We start from the raw sequence: 21,370 nt of genomic DNA, 5'->3' as shown, positions 1-21,370 counted from the left end.
GAGAAGGATGTGTAAATTTATTTATTACATTTATCATATATAAATATTATATACTTAAAAACTTAAATTTTCCTATAAAATTTGCTTTCGAACATCTTATGGGTTTTAAAGTTGACTTTTGTTTAGGGTCCAAAGGAACAATCAATGACAAAAGTTTTTTATAAATATAAACAATATATACTTAAATCTATGATTTCTAGAAACAAAAGTATTTACTTTTTGTGTTTTTCAATATTCAATATTGATCTCATTTTGATTGTTTTTACAAATGCTTTCGATAATGTATTTTGTTAAAAATAATAATAATTTTATTTTATGTATTTCATAAATGAATCATTATTGATTATAAGAGGAAAAATGTAAATAGATGATAGTTTAAGGGGAAATACATTTCCCTGAGATCCTCTTTTTTGCAATTCCAATTTCCAAATGTGAAGTAAGTCGGGGGTCAACTTGTTCCAATTTCACTTCTATTGAATTTGAATATCAAAATAGCAGATATAGTCATGAATCAAAGTAAGGGAAAACCTCTGAAATTTTTCACAGCTCAATAGACAATTTAATAAGCCAATGATTTTTTTCCTTAACATTCTTTTAATCTCCGAAACTTTTGGATGTTCAAGTTATTGCTCCAGTGGTTAACATTTTCATCAATTGATTCTCAAGCTTTTCATTAAGTCATAATTTTTACCACTAGAGATGCTCTGAAGTTCTTGGAGGTTCCACACTGATGCTCCCAGTATTAACTTCAAGCACTTGAAGAAAAAGCATATGGCCTTTCAGTACTTTTTAGTTCTCCACACATACCTCCTCATTCCATTACCAAGTATTCATATGCAAACCATTAACCTGAAATTTCTAAGGCTACCACCCAACACCAAGATAACGATTCTCAAATTTAAGCTAGAATTCCACCAAATCAATGTAAATGCAAATGCATTTGTACTTCTAATACACGAAATCTTGTTTGGTTATCGATAGAGTGAAAAAAGCTGGAAATCAGCAAATGGCCAAAACAAATGAATAAGAGAAAAATAAACATCAGCCTAGTAAATGTTCTTGGTGCATACCACCTTGCTTTAAAACCACATGCTCCACAAATGTGGTTTTAAACAGAAGATTCAATCTTATGTTATTACATGGACAAGTTTATCTAGCTAACAACATAGCATTATAATCGATACTGAAAGTTTCTGGTCAAACTTCCTACATTAAGTGGCTTGGAACAGGTGAGGCGGGAATTTATAGTAGCCGGTAACAACTTGATTTGTTATGAACACTTGCACTTGAGTTATGAATCATACTTCAAAAGGAACCCCACAAGTGATGCAAGTACCTTAAGCTTAAAGCTCTCTTTTCGAGAAAAGAAAGTTGCATGCATGATAATGTACCGTATACTTTTTGAACGGATGGGATGTCTGTTTCGAGTTCGTAGAAACAACCGTGGGCAGCGAAAACTGATGACTTTCTGAACACTAAAAAATTCATAGTAAATAAGACCCAAAAGTTGTAAAATTGAAAAAAAGAAAACTAATTTTGAAGTTATAAACATGTTGAGTTCACATCACTGCTGATGACAAGTGAAAGAGAAACTGACCGAGCAATCTAATGTAAACTCCAGATTTGATTAACCTTAATTCTCCATCACTTAGCTGCATTTCACAGAGGTTATACAAGAAACGATGTTTTTGAAGTTATAAACATGTTGAGCTTCACGGTACTGCTGACTCATTGCCGATGACAAGTGTAAGAGAAACTGACCTAGCCATCTAAACTTCAGATTTGGTTTAACTTGAGGGGGTTGTTGTTTACGACTATTCACCATCACTTAGCTGCATCTCCACAGAGTTATCTCTAACAGGACTGGAGCTACGTTGCCTCTTTTCTGGCTCATCCTCATCAGACTCTGACCATCCCCGTATTCTTCTGCCTGTATTTGATGAAGGTGCAGCCTTCACCACATAAAATAGAACAAATATCAGCAAGGAATTCGACAAAAAATGTTGGTATCACATAATATGACTTGACAGCAACAGCTGCACTAGTGTTGCAGTGCGTGTGTCTGTAAAAGAGAGAGATTACAGCATCATCGTCCAGATCAGAATCTTCAAGTCCAGCAGCTGCAAGCAGGTCCTGTGGATTATCATCATCATCATCTACCTGATCATTCACTTGATTCTCTGGTTCGTAATAGTTTGTGTTAGTGTTATCCTCTTCGGTTTCTTCTTGATCATCCATGTGAGTTTCTGCTTTCTTGTCTCTCTTTCTCTTCTTGTTACTTTTTCTTCTCCTTCTCTCACCTTGTGCGCCCTCCTCATCCTCGGCCTGAGCCCTATCTTTTCGCTTAGAGCCACTACTACTCTTCCAATGTTCCTGTAAAAAGTTGACAATTGGAGTCCAGGGTTAAAGAAAGTAGATGCAGAATCAACATCTGGAACATATGGGTCACCATACACCTCTATACATTAAAATCCATCTTCCGTCTTCTTATGATAGCAGGATTACAAGTGAAACTCAGCCGTACCTCTATACATTATAATCCATACAGAAAAGGGCAGTTAAAGCCATCGTCTTATCTACTTGATGAGGGGAGTAAATTGTTTGGTTTGGTTCGTTTTAGTTTTGATTGAAACCACAAATCAAACCACCCCTAATGGGTTCCACTTTTTTTTCTGAAACAAACTGATACAAAATAGAACCTTTTCAAATAATCAGATGAAAAGATAGCCATAGCAATAAAATATGAAGGTCCTTCATATTTCTGTTGTATTTATGTGACAAAGTATTATTCCACTTCTAGGATTTGAATTGCAAAATACCACTCTGTATCTAGTGAATGGTAACTGGAAAGGCAACAGAGTCAAGCTGAATGATGACAGGGTAATATTTCTATGTTAAGCAACACATCCAAAATAACATAAACCAAATAAGTACTTCGTTAGAAAGACTAAAAAAAGGCAAAGAAGCACACTTTTCATTGCCTATCAAAATCTCTTGATTCCTGTTGTCTGGCCTAGTCTAGGTTAGTTCCAACCTAACAGACAGAGCTTAAAAGGAAAGTTGGGAGTGTTACATCAACGCTATGCCAAGATATAGGTAAGGAACAGATCAATGTTGGATACAGCAGTTTAAGTGGATCAATAAACACAGATTCCCTCCAATGGATGGAAAATGCAATGGGAAGTCTCATGCAACTCTTCTTTTCTGAAAATTTTCAAGCTTACATTACCTATTTTTATCTGTTGTCACTATTACATGTTACATTAGTAAAATTACCTACCGGGTTCATTTGGTTTGGTTGATTATTACATGTTATTGATGCCCTTGATTTGATCCACAATGTGCCCTATTTGTCCACTATAAGAGGATATTTTAGACATTTACCCATAGCAAACACTTCTATCATACAATCTGTAAAGTCAAATATTGCAATTATCACTGGAAGTAGTTGTTAGTTACTTTCACAAGCTTTTCAAGATCAAAATGACAGGATAAAGGAACAAGTGGTTTATTATTGTTATTAATTCTATTAATCCGCTCCTTCCATTTTTTTTTCGTTTTTAAAAGGGGTATTTAGGCACTTGCCTTTATTTAGAGGTGTAGTATTTATTATACTTTAATGCACTTGTCGAGGGGATGAGTGCTATAATTAACTTACAAGTGATTTGCAGCAAACTAACCATCTTTACTAGCTAAAATGCATAAAGAAGACGCATCGTGCTTGAGTATTTGATTTTATGCAATTTCCAATTCCTATTTTGCTACAAAACTACAAGCATGATAATTGGAGTCGTTCACTCTCACAAAGTGTTCTGTTTTACGTTTGCATTTTAGAAAGTAGAATGGTTAGTAATATAACTACCAGTTATAAAATCATCCACTCTGCACTTTTCATGATCAGGACAATGGCATGAAGGAATGAGTGTTTTATTGTTAACCCCTCCATAGATAATGCTACTGTGCAGCAGTGCACAACCTTCCCTCAGCCATCATAAGTCAGGTAAATGATTGTATGCGGGGTGAGCTTTAGCCTGAATATCATGCCTCTCAATTGGTCAATAAAAATGGACGGCGTAAGATTGGGTGGAGGAAAAGGTGACACCTCTAACATTATCCCTGAACGGCTACATATGTATAGATAGATATGAGTTGGCATCATAAATATACCTCAAGAAAATGAGAAATTGGACAAATTAATGGGTTGAATACTGGCAAACTTGATACAAATGACTTACAAAATTATAAGTATATGCAATAAGATAATGATGGAAAAAGATTACTTCAAATATGGTATATTGCGATGAAGATTGCAGTTCATTTACCTTAATACGCTCTAGATGTTGTTCCTGTTGCATCACCTTCTTCAGCTCATCCTCTTGTTTTCGTTTTTCTAACTGCTTTTAGAAACAAGATAAATACATGCACAAAACAGTGATCATATATTCAAGAAATATAGAGCACAACTAGGTTAACCGACCTTCACTTTTTTCTGCTCTTCAGCCAACCGGCTCTCTTCCTCCCGTATTGCTGCTTGACGAGCAAGTTCTTGTCTATGTTTATTTTGTTGATCTTCCAGCTCAGCAGCATCACAGTGAACTTTTGCAGCCTCAAGCAAGTGCTTGCAATATCCAACATGGGTTTCAATTTTCTTCTCATCAAACCCATGAAACTGTAGATTTGAAGCCGCAGACAACTGACTAAATAAGCGAACAGCGTTTTTAAGCTCAGCAACCGTTGCACGCACCTAAAAGGAAAGATTTAAGCTATTTCTGTATGAATGATAGAAAGAGAGATAACATAAAAATGCTATATTCCTCGTATGTAGAAAATTATAGCGGTCTCAAGCCCCTTCTCATAAATCATGTATAAGTCACTTTCTCTCCACAATTTGGAGGAGAAAACGAACAGGACAACCTTCAAAAACCTATTAGAAGATGGCAAAGGATATATGGATTTTCAATCACAACTAGACAAGATATTTTTGAAGTAATGCCAAAGATTCCTATAATTGATTATGCTAGGATTGAAGGCCTAGCATAAAGCTAGCGCAAACTCAAGGCAACTTGAAGAGAGTGGATTCAATCCTAGCTACTTAGCTAGGTCAAGAACACACAAAAACTAAAAATATAATTTCAATATTCACCTCATCCACGGTCCTTTTTGTTTTTTGTAATGTCGATGCCGAGAACTTCTGCAAGGCAACACCTGTGTCAAATCTTAACGTGTAATTTGAAGGTGCCAAGTGAATAGCTTTAAGTAGTGTCTTTTTGCAGTCCTGCCACTGTTCGGCTTCATAATGTGTACGGGCTAGATAGAGAAGAATTTGACTGTCTGTGTTGTAATAGAACTTCCGCAAACAATTTTGATACTGCAAAAGATGAACATGGCATTAACACCACATTCAGAAGATAATAGAGCAAACAAAATGTGGGGAAAAGTACCGAGTACCATTTTGATGGCCAATGCAAAATTGCCTTGAGCGAAATGAACATGTGCTAAATTTATCCACACATCTGGCATTTGGACAAAAACACTTCCACTTGCCGCTTCTTGAACCTACAAGTACAAAGGTAATGAAGAAATTCTCAATGAATAATTTTTCAATCACCAACCATTAAACCAGATCAGCTAACCTGTGTAAAAAGTTCCTTTGCAACATCGAATTGACCTTTTTCTGCCAAAACCACACCAGCACCATTGGCAGCATACATATTAGCTGGATGCTCTACCAAGACCTACAAAATTGGTAGATCGTAATGATTTTTATCACAACATATAATTGCTTTGACAAGATCCAGAATGAACCAGCCATACATCATCAGATAAGCAGCTCAAGTAAGTTTTGACTTTCAGTTTCTATTTATCACAAACTTCACTTATCTAGATTAGTAATCTGTCCCAATCCACAACCAGGGTAAAGGAGGATGTTGTTGCAGATCTTGTGAGCCAACTCTAAAACTAGTTACTCCTACAAAACTGACCCAAAATGTATATGGTTGTACCAGCCTTTTAGTAACTTGCTATACATGAATGCAGTCCAGTGTCAGAGAGAAAATGCTGACCACTACTTTTGGGACGTGCTACATCACCATCTCGGTCAACATAGATATGAGCAAGGGTATACAGACTCTACATACTGAGTTGTTATGAAACAAGTCCAGGAGCATGGTCTATCAAGGCAGATGGAATGCAGGTGCCTTAAGGTAGTTGGACAAAAGGCATTGGCATATAGAGAAAGAAATTAACACTATCAGGAACAAGATGGCAACTTGCTTTTATGACGTCGCCAAGGAGGTGCTTGGAGAACACAAAGGAAGTAGACTATGGGCACTTGGCAGAATGAGAACGTAAAAGAAACTGTTTTAGGCCAAAAAGGGGTTCAATATTGCTTACATGACTGAAAAGTATGGAGATACTAGAAAAGTCAACATTGGGGAGCAAAGGATACCCCAAAAGGACAGTTTCAAGTATCTAGGTTCCATGTCGCATAAAAAGCAGGGTGGCAAAAATGGAGAACCGTCACAGGGTGTTGTGTGACAAGAAGGTTCCATTAAAACTGAAAGGCAAATCCTACAGGGTAGTCATCCAAGCAGCTAAATTGTCTTGGTCAAAATGTTGGGTGACAAGGAATACCGTTGAGAGGAAGTTGGAAGTTGCGGAAATGAGGATGCTTAGGTGGACCGGTGGTGTGATCGGACCATCCTAGACAGAATCCCGAATGAGGTTTTCTAGGTGGAGTTGGAAGTTCCCCAATAACAGATAAACTGAGAGAGGGGAGATTGTGTTGGTTTGCGCACATTCATAGGAGACGGACGACAGCACCATGATGATTAAAGGAGAGTAGAAAGAGTGACAGTCGAGAGGGTGAGGAGCCAGGGAAGGTCAAGGAAGATCTGGAATGAGCAATTAACGTTGGACATGATAGCCTTAGAGATCTTGCACAAGTCGGGGGGTCATCTCGGAAACAACTGCATACACTTTTTGAGGCCGCAGAAGTAAATTCTGAGTACACCCCCCCCCCCCCAAAACCCAAAAAAAAAAAAGACCTACTTTTGAGTGGGATCTATTGGGTCCGTTTGATTTGGTTAGCAACGTCAAAAGGCAAAGGGTTTATACTAAAAACTAGAAAAAGAGAGCAGGCGAATGATGTCTACAAGCTAGTCAAAGTAAGGGAATTTAAAAACTAGCAAAGAGGATCTGGGGAAGGATAGCTACAAGCTAGTCAAAATAAGGGAATTGAAGATTAGGAAACTTAACCAAATCAAGTGCATTGAGGATGAAAATCAAAGGGTGCAAGTCAAAGAAGTTGACGTTAAAGAAAAGTGAGAGACTTGATTGATAAGTTGTTTAATAAAGATTATGAGGGTAACAGCAAAGACCTTGACAATTTCGCCAATGACACCAATTGAAAATTTATGCATAGGATAAAATTTAGCCAATCCGTAAAAAAAGAGTGCATTTAATGGGCCTTCAGAACCGGTGATGATATCATCTCATAAATTGAAACTAATGCTTATCCCAATATGTCTAGAATAAGAATGAGCCATTAGTTTATTAAAGCAACCAAGGTGATTTTCGAAAAGATGAATGCAGGAAAGGGTTTAACACCTCAGAGTATCCTAGAGTCTCCTTACTGAGGCACCTCCAGCAAATTTTATTAGAATAAAGAAAAGAAATATTACAACCTAAGGGTGGGACTCCACCCCGCAAGCATGTCTGCTCCAATTTTCTAGGACAAGCATGTTGGAGGTTACTAATGGAAGTGGTTGAAACATCCTCCATACCACATGGATAAAAATCAAATGTCCCAATTTTTCACGTCTCATTCATGTCCACCAATCACATGAGTACAGGTAATAGGAGAGAGTTTGTGAATGTGAATTAGATAAATAAAAATTTGATGTCTTAATTTTACTGGTGGGACAGGAATGAGACGTTTGTTTTTGGGACAGGTGATTTTTATTCTTACCACATGGCGCTATTAACCAATACAACATCATGCAAATAGAAGTGGAAGAACTTACTACCCTAACTTTCATCACTGCTCCAGCTGATCGTAATGTACTCATGAATAAACGAAAGTTGAGTTCTTGCCATATGTAGTAAACTGTTGCAACTAGTACTAACCGGCTATCGATGCTCCAGGAAAACTTGCGTTTAGGCATAGATTGCACATGCATAATGATATCATCCCTATCAAATCCATCCTCCATGTCTACCAAAAGCCTTCATTTTCCCTCGGTCTATTTGGCGTATAGGCACGTGAAAAACATATGAGAGTGGAAGTACGGTTGGAGGTACAAAACGGACAAATAATGTCAACTGGATTACGTTTCCATTGCTCATTATGTCTTGTGTTTGCAACTTCTTATCTAAAGCAAGCCACAATGAGAATGCATGACAGGGAATAAATTGGCTAAACCAAACCATATACCATAGGAGTACAGGACTTTTGGGCCTTCCACCATGAGCTACCTCCAAACATCTCCGACTGAGAACGAGACCAATTGGCCATGTCCGGTGAATCTGGCCTGGGTATCTCCAATAAGGTAGGGACTATGACATAGGTGAGAGTAGGTTGGGAGTCTAACCAAGCTTGGGGCCATCTCCATTCACCATTGTTGATTACATCACTCACCTTATCCTCAAGACTGAAGCTTGCTCGGAATTTATGCCACTTCGTGAATACAGAACAACGTAGGCTCCTCATATGCCAAGCTGTCAGGTGAGAGCAGCATTCCATTACCCAATTTGTGAAAAATGTTTCCACAAATGTTTTCACTTATCTGATTAACCGTATGTCATAATTTGTCTTTAAGAGAGAAACACCGTTTTCTTCTACTTCCAAAAGGCACTCTTTTTCCATCAACTCCTAAACTATTTGGATGGACATCTTATGTTCATGATCATCATGCTAATCATAATAAACTTACAACACATGCTATCAAGTGTGCTCCAACTTGAGGGAGGAGTGTTAGATATAGTAAATAGGGTTTTACTTTCATAGCATAGTAGTATGTGTTCCTTAAATAGTTGCTTTAGTTGTATATATATCCATGTAAAGTTCCTTTCAAGTAATGAGAATACACCAAACCTATCGGACTTCCATGATTTGAAAGTATACCCTTATCATGCTGATAATGCGTACAAGCATTTAAAATTCTCATTATGTTTTTTCATACTTTAAAGCTGTCCTCAAATTCAAGAAATATTTTACAATCATATGTCAGGAAATAATTCAAAAGTGAACTTCTGTGCTATTTCATATGAAGCTATGGTACCTTTGTGTATAATTCCTTGGCTTTTTCCAAATGCGTAGCTTCCAACTTAGGAGCTCTTTTCTCAGATCGTACTGCTGCAAAGTAGTTCCAGTTCCCCTTTTATCGAATAGGCATAGAAGAGGATATATCAGATAGCAATGATGGCCATGGAAAAGAAATGTATAATGAAAGAACTGTTATGGCAACTTAAACTGGCATCATCACAAAGATTTCATAAATTATTTATCTGATGGACTTTGAAGATACAAACACAATTAGTTTCATATTTCTGAAACTAAAGCAGTAGTGGAATGAATTCATGATATGAGAATCACACAAGTGCTGCTTTCTAAATCATGTTCTTACCAGACAAAGAGTAGCATAAGAATCCTTCCCATTAGATGCATCCTTTGCTGCACGGAAGGTATCTTTTGCCTTGACCCAATCATCGTTTTTAAGCTCCAAGTCACCTAGCATGCACAACGCATCCGGGTTTTTGTCATCCACCTCCAGAGCATCACGAATCTACAAAAGCATCACATTTTTCACATTTAGATGCAAAATGAAGGAAACAAATAACAGCATAAAATGTAAATAAGGATGCCACGAAGAGCTGTAAGTACCAGTTCAATGCTCAGTGGAACATTGTTCCGTGCTTTTGCAATAGCAGCAAGTCTTAGGTAAGCATCTACATACTCCGGGAACTGAGGCTCAAAGAGAATAAGAAGAATGATATAAAGATGTTAACCAGATCATGGAAACTTCATTAATCAAATCAATATGGAAATAAAATATATGGTAAATCACAGTTCACAAGAACATAGGCATACAAACTATTACAGGATTTGTTTCATGCACAACCTTTACTGCTCAAAGCAGGTCATATTTTGTGTTGGGTACAGATACATTACTCTTACATAGCTTAAAACAAGATGCACCAAAAATAATAAATAAGTAAAACCTATGTGAAGCATTGCTTTACCTCACAAGGAAAACTAACAATTGTTTTAAGAAGTGATTGTGAAGTATGAGCATCCAAATAACTTGTTAAGAAACTGAAATGCTCCTTAATCTTCAACTTGAACCAAACTTTTTTCTTTTGGCACAAGTCACGAAATCATCAATTATCTACTTGTCACAGTGATTACTTGCATACTTTTTGTTAACCTCAACCAACAAAGTAACAGGCCATCCATCTGAATTAATGCTCAAGACATAATAACGCCCAACCCCAGAAGTGCATAGTAACAACAGAAAAAACTATCATACCTGCTTTTCAATGTAGTATTCTTCATTGGAAAATAAATCAATCACTCAATACTCAGACAATTACCTTAAACAAGATCAGACGGTACAATATGCTAGCAGTCTCAGTTTTATGCAACTGCTCGAATAATCTAGCAAGGTTGGACAATGTTGTGATTTTATCCCATGGTAATTCCACCGCAATACCATCCTTCTCAAGGTTATGGAACAACTGCATGTCCTTGTACACTCGAGCAGCTAAACTGGACTCCATGGGCTGATATAATGCTTTCCTGATAGGATCAGAGTATGATTCTCCAATAGAGTTAGATTGTGGTTCACTATCTATTAGCTTGAGCCATATTCCATCACCAAGAGCCTCCTTAAAGGTTTGTTGAGCAAGCTGAATTCAAACAAGGCATGAAGATATATGAAAGGGAACCAATGGTCATTCTCTTAAAAATGAACTCTAAATCCACCAACACATGGAGAAGACGCAAACCTCGAACTCTCCTCTTTCGAAATGAAGAACGCCAATATTGTTGAGAATCTCGATTGATACTTCTTCATTTGCCTTTTTCAAAAGATTACGTGCCTATCATAACATGCTAGTTAGAAGTGACAAAAAGACATGAAAATTTAGGACCCAAAAGGCCATATTAAAGATTTATTTAACAAAATTTGATATAGCACCATGATGTAAACGTTTCAAAACAATATAATGTTCAAATACAAGAAGAAGAAAGCAAGTATTCTTTTTTAGGTGCTTGAAGAGAATCAAAAGCATCGAGCATATTTATTTATGCACATAAGCCAGGCTCCAATCTGAGTTGCCAGTTGGTCTTACATAGAAAAACCACACTTTGTTTAAACGCTAATACAATATGATGGGTAAGACTAATAAACCTGGTTTCTTAAAAAGCAGGAGAGTAAAATGGACATGTAGGAAAACCACGTAACTGTGGGCTGCAATTATACAATTAGGAGTGGGATCCTACATCTTTCCTCATAGAAAGAATGTGGAGATATGTCTTCACCTAAAGATAACAAATATTTTGATCGTAAAAAATTTCACAAGTTATCTGCTTAAATAAGCATCCCTTTCACCTTGAATATTAATAGATAAACTGAGAGCAAGTGATAGAATTGCAGATGGTATCTTCTGAAACCGACTGAGAAGACTCAAAATATATAACTTGATTAAGTTTTTCATTGTGGGAATGATATACAAGCTAAAAAGCTCTGTCCAAGTGAGATTGGTTGAGAGCAACAAGTTTTGAAGGGGCCATAGGGGGGAAGCATATAAGCTGCCAGTCATGTGATGATACTTGCTATCTACTTCTGGCAACTCCTTAATGTTCTGAAATGGTCATCTACTATTCATTACACTTGCAGGGACAAGTAGCCAGTTTTAGCCTTGTAACAAACACTGATAGAACTTTCAACAAGCTTTTACTTGTCTTTAGGTTGCACACCTAGTTCTCCTAGTAATTCAAAACCAATTACTCTTAAAGCCTTTGAAAGAAACAAAGCTGCAGAATGTTTAATTCCATAGCAGTCTGATGATAAGAAACCATAGCAATTGAAAGTTAAACTAAAATACACATTGCAAATGGTTCAATAAAAAGGGAATATCAATTTCTTACGGTTTTAAATGCATCCAAAGCAGCTCCAGAGTCGGTTGAAATTAACAATTCTCCAAGATCCAGAAAAGCCTGCACCATTGTTTAGAAAATGAAAAGTGTGAGTAGAAATAGCAGAGGCACCTGATGACAGAACAAACTAGAGAATCATACATACCTACTTCCAGAGTCATAAATTGAGATCAGAGAAGAGATGTGCATGAGCGAAAGAGGAAAAACTAAACGACTGATATATGGTGGTGCAGTGCAGTGAACTGATTTAGTTACATAATAGTATCAAGGCCAGTGATAAGGGCTGCAGAGCTGATTGATTTTACACATATAGCTACATATAACAGCAGCTTATGAAAACTCAAAATTAGTTAACTCAAGAACTCTTGTTCTTAAAGCTGATGCTCTTAGATGGGCACTCCATGAGAACACATACACTGGCACTTGAAAATTGAAAATTTAAATGTGCTATTTTCATACAACTTTCTACAGTTTTAAGGCAGACCACGTTCTTTATACATAATGTTTCGTCGCATAATGGTAATTAACATAACCTCCGGATCTCGTGGATCAATTCGGATGGCTTTTCTCAAAGCTTCATGAGCCTTGGTAGTCTGGTTGAGCTGAAGATAAATGTGAGCAACAGCCTGCATTGAAGAAGTACAAATTTAGTCACTAGGAACTTGAAAGAGGTGGAAAATGTACAGAGTTCAAGACTATCTTTGTGACTCGCCTTCAATGTCTCACAATTCTCAGGATAAACTTCCAAGACTTTCTCAAAATTTGAGAGAGAGCTTTTGAAATCTCCCAATTTTAGTTGTACTTGTCCCAGACCTGTTTCAGTACAAAATTATAAGATGTATATCTGATACTATCTGATACAAATTGGTGCAATGCCAACCGATAAGAAAATATTGAGTTGACATCTAAAACATAGCTCTACAACAAACATTAATTACCCTACGAAATAAATAAGCAAAATGAAACAAAAGACTGCAATTTAATGCTAACATTCTAAGAGGATAAATATGTTTGCACTTTGCAACCATCCACCATGGTACAAGCTACAAAAGTTAACTTATGTAACAAACTGAAAGGACAAGATACACAAGAAGAGAGCTACGAGAAAGTACAACAAGTGACAACATGTCAAAAAGGAAAAAAAGCAAGGTGAGTTATTGCACTTCTAAGAATAAACAGTTCGAGAAGAAATAAATCAGTAGAGTTATTAAACAAAACTTTGTAAAATTAAGTTAACAAACCATAAAAAGGTAAAATGAACTCTTGAGGCTTATTGATTTCTTTTACAGATGCCATGTAGTATAGTCCAGCCTTTTCATAATCACCCTGCATTCCAGGCAAAAAAAAGACATTATAGACACCAGATTAGAAACACATTGCTGCACCAGGAACAAGCATCATGAAATGTACAATCACCTTTGAAGTGTAAGAATCTTTAAATATATGTACTTTTACTAATAACTCATTTTGATTAAAGTGAAAAAATTCAATCACATAATGAATTTGTATATCCAACACGACAACATGATTCATAGTGATCTTTGGTGAAATAAAGACGATGTAAGCCAAAAATAGCACAGGTTAGAACTTTGTAATATGATAAGATGGAAAATGAACTAAATCATTAACATGTGAGAAATGCTTTACCAATCACAGTTTGAACAAGGAGGACATGGAATATGCAAGGTTTAAACATCTCACTGAACTTCAGTAGCTCAAAAGAGCACCGACACATCAAAAGATAACACAAGCATATTTTGGAAGTTTTAGCATTTAAGGAGTACTTAGTGTTTTGCATGGCTTATATAGCTCAAACATGCATAACAATATATTGTGAATAAATGATGAGAACTCCAAACCTTGCTGTGATATGACCGTGCAAGGTTATAATAAGAATGTGCCCTTGTTGAGCCATGAGTAGTTGCAGCAAGAGCTGTTTCAGTCAATTGCTCAACTAGAAAATGCTGACCAGTGAAGAAGAAATGGTTAGCCAGATAATTTAGTGCCGTCGCACAATATGGATAGACATCAAAGGCTCTTTGCATCTTCTCCGTTGCTCCCCTAATACCAGAAGCTGCAAAGAACAGTGTGACAATTAGAAAAAAATGATGCAAATGCTTAGTTGCGAGGAAAAGACTACTAGTAAAGAGAATAACAGGTTAGCCAAGAGATTCAGGCAGTGTCAGCAATATCAGCAAGTCTCATAAATAAATACCATTTACTGCACCATTAAGACAAGACTGACCTTCATTGGATTGTAAATCCACAATCCCGAGTGCCACAAGGGCCTCAACATTTTCTGGATCTAACTGCAGTTATAAGTAGTTGGACACAAATAGATATTAGCAATCACTATTATATAAAAAACAACGTCGTGCGAAAAGTGGTTAACATGGCTTGCCTGCAACACACGCTCAAATGCTTGTTTGGCCCTCTCAAATTGACCCAATTTGTAGCGACAGAGACCTATGCCAAGTCGTACAGCTGCAGGACATCGAGGATACACTTGCAAGACTCTCTATCAAAGGGAAGTAAAATTAGAATAATAGGGGGCAAGAAGATGATTCCGCATTAAGAACCAGGTGGGATATAGAAGTGCAACAAATTGTGATAAAGAACAAGTTGTACTAAGTTAACAGTGTACCCACCTCCAAAAAGATTATACATCTACAGAATCGAAAAGATAAAACTATAGAAGTAAAAGAACCTTGTACATCTCCAATGAACTAGAGTATTTCCCACGATTGAACTCAACACAAGCCTGCATTATCCCAGTAACGTGATCAGTTAAAACTACCAAAAACTAATTAATGGTTCATAAGCAACATATAGAGCAGTATGATCTGGAAGCATCTCAATGAAGAACCTTAAAAAACAGAGTTCAATTGAGCATATCAAGCCCAAGTGCCCAACTGCTCTTGTTATTACAAAACCTCACTACCTTAGCATAATTTCATTGTTGAGTGTTGATAACAAGAATGTCATATCAAAGCTGTGACTGATGCAATATCCTTAGTAAGATGGATATATATATATCTTCCATGTTTAGGCATTCCTAGGGGCGCCGGAAAAAATTTGAAAATTGTGTTGACCAAAAACATTCAGTTTTCTAGCCATGCAGAAAGCATTCTCAATACTAATTTTTCTTATATCTCGTATAACAATCACAGAGCTCCAGGCACTTGATGTAGCTTTCTATTTCTTTCTACAATACAAACCACAATGAAGAAAATCGACATCCCTTCTTAGAAAAAAGTAATTTGATAGAAATATACCTGGCCAAGAAGAGCAGGAATATTATCTCGGTCTCCATCTAATACGATCTTGAATGCAGCAAAAGCCTGATCAACATCACCCTTAGCTAGCAAAAGCTGACCTGCAACCAAGCGGGTACAAGAACTATAACTTTTGTTGGATCCAGTGCGTATACAAAAACTATAGTTGGTCTGCCCATAAACTATAGTGAGCTTTCATCATGTGAATGGTCCAAAAAAAGAATGTTGTAGCTTAACTGAATAAAAATTTATAGGTAGAAGTCAAATCATTAACCTCATACCAGGAGCACCTAGGATAATATTCCCTGTTGTATCTTATTAGTCTATAACCCTTGTGTCACATCTGTAATTTCACACCAATTCAAGAATGTACTCCATCTGCAACTTCTGCCCATTCTCCTTTCATAGCTTACTTATAATGAACTAAGATGTAAAAATCTCATAACTTTACTTACTATCCAGTGCCAGAAAAGCTCATTATGGTTACCTTTTCCAACCCAAGTTGAAGGCTCATGCATATCGATTCTGGAGGCTTTGTTGTAGTACTGTGTCGCCAAAATAAAATGTTCTTCCTTCTCTCTTTGTTTTGTCTCAATTTTCCCTAGGTAGCTATAATAGGCCCCCAGGGCATTTAAGATGGCGATTCTTTCATATCTCACGTCTGCATAGTATTCGTCAATTTCTGCAAAACAAACAAGTTAGAATAAAGCCATGCCAAAAATTCAGAAGAAAATAACCTGAGAAATATCAAATTAATGTTTATACTTTGTAGTAATAGTTCATTAATGTCATACTATATAAAGCGCATATATAAATCAAAGCATACCAGGACTGGACCCTTCTTCCAGAATTTGGCGGAACTGTTCAATTTTTCCTTGTTTAAAGTACTCCCTCTGCACCGAATAATAGTTCAACAACAAACTCATCAGCAACTGCTAACATGAAAACTCAACACAATTGACAATTTCAACCCAAAGATACAAAATTGTGCATGTATGTCAACATAGATATACTATCCTAACTTCGTACATTAATTCCTATCATAGGAGATACATATATCTGGGCTTATATCATTTGTGTCGGTTGTCAATTATGGACACTAACCACATTTTAAAGTTTCAAGTAGCTTTTATTAGAGATTTTTGTTCAATTTAATGTTACAATAAAAAACGAAGATTTCGTTATGCGTCCCAGAATTTTTTGCATTTGTCGTCGTCGTCCTGGAAAGCAATAGATGATTGTAGAATATAAATGGTCCTTCATAGTATGTATTTCACTAATTCTCTAAATTGGAGAAACACAGATTGAGGTATACTTCGTAACAAAAAACCTGCTAATGTATATTATAAAGCAACTACAACGTAATGACCTTATTAATCTTGATCAAAACACGCATAAGGAGATTTAAGTTTACCCTTGATCTTGTGTTTGTTTTCTTTTTATTTTTTCTTATTTCTATATCCACATGGCATATGAGGCAAGAGTGAGACTTATTGTTTAACCTAATCCATGAAAAGGAGAGGCGAGATCTTCGCCACTAGGGCCATCATCGCATAATCCTTGCTTGAAAAATCAAAACGAATCTTGAATTGTCTCAATTGGCATTCAATAAATTGCAAAATTTCAATAACTCAAACAAGCCAGTAAATCATACACGAAACTTCAAATTGCAGGAAACGAATTTAGTTCAGTTTCAAATAGTTCAGGCAATTGAATTAATTTCACAATACGAAACTAACCGCGATAATGAGCCAGAGATCGAGAGGTGCTTGTTCGGCTTTAAGAATGTCAAGAATATCAGTTGCATCTCTGGGAAGCTGGTCAAGAGCCACTCTTACCTCCTCCTCTGAATTTTGTACTGGAATATACACACAGGCCATTGCCTCCAAAATTAGGTCTTGGATTTTGTTAGCAGCGCCAGAGTCTGATAACCAGTCGTAATTTCTTCCTTTTCTATAACTGCAAAAGCATCAAATATCCTAACAATTTCAACAAAAGTCGCACTTTCAGCAAGAAAACCAGCAACAGAAAAGAATTAGAGCTTCAACTATCCTAACAATTTCAAAAAACAAGAATTAAACACTTCAAAATCCTAATAATTTCAACTGAAGTGACACTTCAACTAAAGCATCAACTGCCAATTTCAACTAAAGTGACATTTCAACTTTCAACAAAAAAAAAAACAACACTAGCAAGAATCTTGATGATCTGAAGGATGGAATCTGAACTATGACAAGTGACACAGCAAAAATCTTGATGTCAAAGTTTCAAATCCAGTTTAGAAACATGAAATTGGAATATGACACAAATCAGACAATCACACAACAGAAACATCAACTTCAAATATCAACAGAAATTTCAATTAGTCTCACTCTCATTCAATGTACGGTTTTATGAAATAAACCCTAGAATATGTAATTTCATCTTACCGATCGTGAATATGAGCAAAGGTGCCGGTGAGCAAGTCCAACCTACAAATCCACCCAGTGGTGGATCCAGAAACTTTTATGGTTGGGGCCTTGGGGGAACACTTACGGGTGTTAAAAAAATCCGAAAGGACCGAGACCAAATAATTCATCCGAACTAAAATGGTTTCGAGTTTTTGTTTTTGGCTTAAACAATTCGGTTAACCGAATAAAAATAACTTAAAAGGTTCGGTTAACCGAATAAAGATAACTAATTCGGTTCGGTTTTCAGTTAATTTTTTACAATTTTGATTGAATATATTACTATTTATATTTTACGTATATAAATATATACATCGTTTAAACTTAAAAGAAATGAACACATTACAGATTAATACAAAATTCGGCTGATCCATAATGAACCAGATGGCTAGAGGAACAAACAATTAAACCAATTTGTTATAAAACAACATGTTGGCACTTGGCATTAAACCAATTTGTCACAAACCTAGTTAAAGGCAACAACAATAGATCGATCTTGTCTCATTAGATTCTCATTTTTCGTTAAGTGCTATGTCGTGAAAACTATTAATGTCGCTGATATGAACAAGTCTCTCCTAGGGATGTAAATGTGTTGAGCTTTTAACGATCTATTCGAGCTCAAGCTTGTTTATCTTGAGCTCGAGCTTAATAATTATCGAGCTCGAGTCGATCTCGAACACAAAATAAATATTGCTCAACTTAATAGGTCGAGCTCCATAACACCAATGTTCGACTCGACTCGTTTGAAAGCTGGATTAAAATTTACGAGTCGAGTTGAGCCGAGCATACCCTTTTCGAGCTAAAAATTATATAATCAAAATATAAAATCATCGAGCTTGAGTAAATAAATGAGTTAATTGATCTCGAATTCGAGCTCATAAATCGAGCATCAGTCTCGAGCTCAAAAATTGAAAAAATACTCGAGCTAGAGCCTGATACTATTTTTTCGATTCTGAGCTCAAATAACCTGCTAATCGACTAGGCTTGTTTACACCCCTATAAAAATCAATATATCAATTGGTTTACCGATTACCAACATTTGAAAACAAAACCAGGGGTCTGTCAGATTGTTTATCCAACATTTCGGCTCCATATTCTAAACAAAATTGCAAAACCAAGACTGACATTATCGTTTACCAACTAATACAATTTAGCAACAATCTCAAAAATCAACCAAATCAACATAATCATATTCATCCAAAATCAGAAGGCAAAAAGCCAATAAAATTAGATTCATTCAGAAATCAGAAATAGAAGTAGAAAGCAACAGCAAGAGGTTTAGTGTTTTACCCAAAACCAACAACCGAGATGGAGAACTAGAATACTAATGGACCGAAGACAAAATCGATTTCCAAATCAGAGCCAAGTGGTCGAGCAGATAGACAAGCCGCTGAGGCAGATGAGATCAGATAGAGTCTAGTGGTCGTTTGAGAGTGCGAGTGACAAAGAGATTGGTACTACGGCCGATAGTCGAACCCTTGATGGAGTGTGACTGTGTGAGTGAGGTTCGTTTGAGATTGAGGGTCAGAGATGAGAGGGCGACGAGTTCGGAATTTTGGCAGATAAAAAAAATGAGTTGTGTGTTCGCCACTGCATCCACCGGTCGCCGGTGACTGTCGAGGGCAGGGGGAGGGGCCAAGAGGCGACAGACAATCGAGAGCTTCTCTTTTTTTCTTCTTCGTTCCGGCTGAGTATAGAATATCAAAAAATTCCAAAAGTTATTTTAGGTCTAACTTTTTAGTTTTTATTTCTATCATTAAATTATGTTTAAGATTATGTTATAATATTAAATTATTTTATTAAATGGAATCAATGAAATCATTTTTTATCTACAACTTTAATACCGTCTCGGTCTTCTTTAATTGCAAGTCAACCGTGGCTTCACCTTCTTTTGTCTGCAAATGCAACGTCCCACCATGGATGGACCCTCTTAGGAGCCCATGATGGCACGTGTCACCGGTAAATTCCTTCACTATAAGATAAAAAGAGTTAGGTTCATGTATTGTTTTATGAAGTGCAACTATTTTATATGATGTCACCTGTTGGGAAAATGCTTGTCCATATCCTTAGATATGGATTTATGGTTTATGGATTCTGTCTTTGGGTTAAGTGCTATGGGTTTAATGGTTTTTGCCTCTGGTTTAGGTGTTATTGTGGATGAGTTGACGATTAGGGGTTAAGGTTTAATGTTACTATAAAAAAAAGGGACGAAACCCTGAAAAACCTTTATTGAAACTTTAAAAACAACTTAAGAAAATAAATGAAGATCTATCAAAAAAAATGTTTACAGAAAAATACCAAGAGATACCTTACAACAACAAGAGTGAATTACACCGATGGTCCCAGTGGTTTGTTCAAGATTTGGATTGGGTCCTTAAAACAATTTATCACCGTTGATAGTTCATATAACTTTTCATTTTGCTGATATCTATGGTTCATCCACTTAACGATTAGTTAGCATCTTTATGAAGGACTAATCAATTTTTGAACATACTATAAAACCAGAAGTGTAATCTGCTATAAATTTAATGTGATACATGTTTTTTATTATTATTATTAAAAATCACAAATCATTTTTTTTATAATAATGTACATATTAATAAAAATCTTTATATTTATTTAAAAACTATTAAATTCATAAAAAATTTAGCGTTAAACAATCTCGAGTAAATCAATATAAAGTCACATATATTTTGGGTTGAGAATTGAAATATGAGAGCAAAATATTGAAAATTAAGTTCGGTTAACGTAAGGTTATTAATATATAGTCAAACTACAAATATCTAAAATTAAGATTAAGATTAAAAAACACTGATTAATCAGACAATCGAGAAAAACCATCATTGCACAAAATAAATATAAATATTTTTATTTAATATATATTTTATTTTAAGATATTTGATTTATGATGGATATATAAAAAAATCTACTAAAAATTAAAAAACCATGAATCACATTAAATTTTATAGCATATTAGACTTCTAGTCCTTATAGTTTGTTCAAAGACCGATTGGTTTTTTATTACGGTTGTTAACTAACGTCGTTAAACGGAATGACCATGGGTCTTATGGAAATGAAAAATTATAAACCATTGATGTAGATAGTTTGTTTTAAAAATCAAATCTAAAATTTGAGCAAACCACATAGACCACCGGTGTAATTCACTCTAAAAACAATTTACTTTGAATCCCTAGCTCCAAGAACCAAATCCCGTTAAAAAAAACCTAATGACCCAATAATTTAAATGCACACCGTTTCATAATCATTGGTACGTCCATTTTGGTAAGCCCATCTAAATCACGGTCGTAAACTTTAGCAAATAAATAATCATAAATGATTTATCAAAAAACTGTTGTTGACAGTTAAATCTAAGCCATTCCATAAACCCAATCATGATAAATAAAAAATGGCCCAAAAGAGCAATGTGATGTGAAACATAAGCTTGGGTCACATACAACACCTCCTATTGTGGAGCATTGGTGATATCT

The 21,370-nt window shown here is 35.9% G+C and overlaps 1 protein-coding gene across 5 annotated transcripts; it reads right to left on the bottom strand.

Annotated features, from left to right (window-relative positions):
- Positions 1-1,047: 1,047 nt before the first annotated feature.
- Positions 1,048-19,536, bottom strand: LOC112508687 (protein CTR9 homolog). 5 transcript variants are annotated; one of them, XR_003068794.1, is made up of 26 exons: positions 19,173-19,536; positions 17,175-17,394; positions 16,262-16,328; positions 15,923-16,117; positions 15,436-15,536; positions 14,868-14,921; positions 14,562-14,678; positions 14,406-14,469; positions 14,020-14,234; positions 13,402-13,486; positions 12,873-12,973; positions 12,694-12,786; positions 12,152-12,220; positions 11,008-11,100; positions 10,594-10,908; positions 9,884-9,964; positions 9,627-9,785; positions 9,282-9,377; positions 5,634-5,735; positions 5,449-5,556; positions 5,144-5,368; positions 4,478-4,744; positions 4,323-4,394; positions 2,083-2,373; positions 1,598-1,952; positions 1,048-1,475 (listed from the first exon to the last, which is right to left on the bottom strand). XR_003068794.1 is itself a non-coding variant. In XM_025113387.1 (25 exons), exons 2-25 carry the CDS (start codon positions 17,313-17,315, stop codon positions 1,815-1,817), a joined length of 3,249 nt encoding a protein of 1,082 aa, XP_024969155.1. In that variant the 5' UTR covers positions 17,316-17,414; positions 19,173-19,536; the 3' UTR covers positions 1,048-1,814. The 5 variants fall into 5 exon arrangements, 2 of the variants coding, with proteins under 2 accessions (XP_024969155.1, XP_024969154.1); XR_003068795.1 differs by having other exon boundaries at positions 1,048-1,468; XR_003068796.1 differs by having other exon boundaries at positions 1,048-1,652; positions 1,762-1,952.
- Between the last annotated feature and the right edge of the window lie 1,834 nt (positions 19,537-21,370).

The sequence above is a fragment of the Cynara cardunculus genome (genome assembly GCF_001531365.2).
Source record: "Cynara cardunculus var. scolymus isolate 2C chromosome LG 3, CcrdV1, whole genome shotgun sequence".
NCBI lineage: Eukaryota > Viridiplantae > Streptophyta > Magnoliopsida > Asterales > Asteraceae > Cynara > Cynara cardunculus.
This window is presented reverse-complemented; position numbering and strand designations above follow the sequence as displayed.

Excerpts from the sequence above, each read along its gene's own strand:
- LOC112508687 (XM_025113387.1), bottom strand. The coding sequence starts at position 17,315 with ATGGCCTGTGTGTATATTCCAGTACAAAATTCAGAGGAGGAGGTAAGA. Across the intron at positions 5,736-9,281 it reads CCAAGGAATTATACACAAAG|GTCTTGGTAGAGCATCCAGC; the intron begins GTACCATAGCTT and ends CCAATTTTGTAG. Across the intron at positions 4,745-5,143 it reads CAAAAAGGACCGTGGATGAG|GTGCGTGCAACGGTTGCTGA; the intron begins GTGAATATTGAA and ends CTTTCCTTTTAG.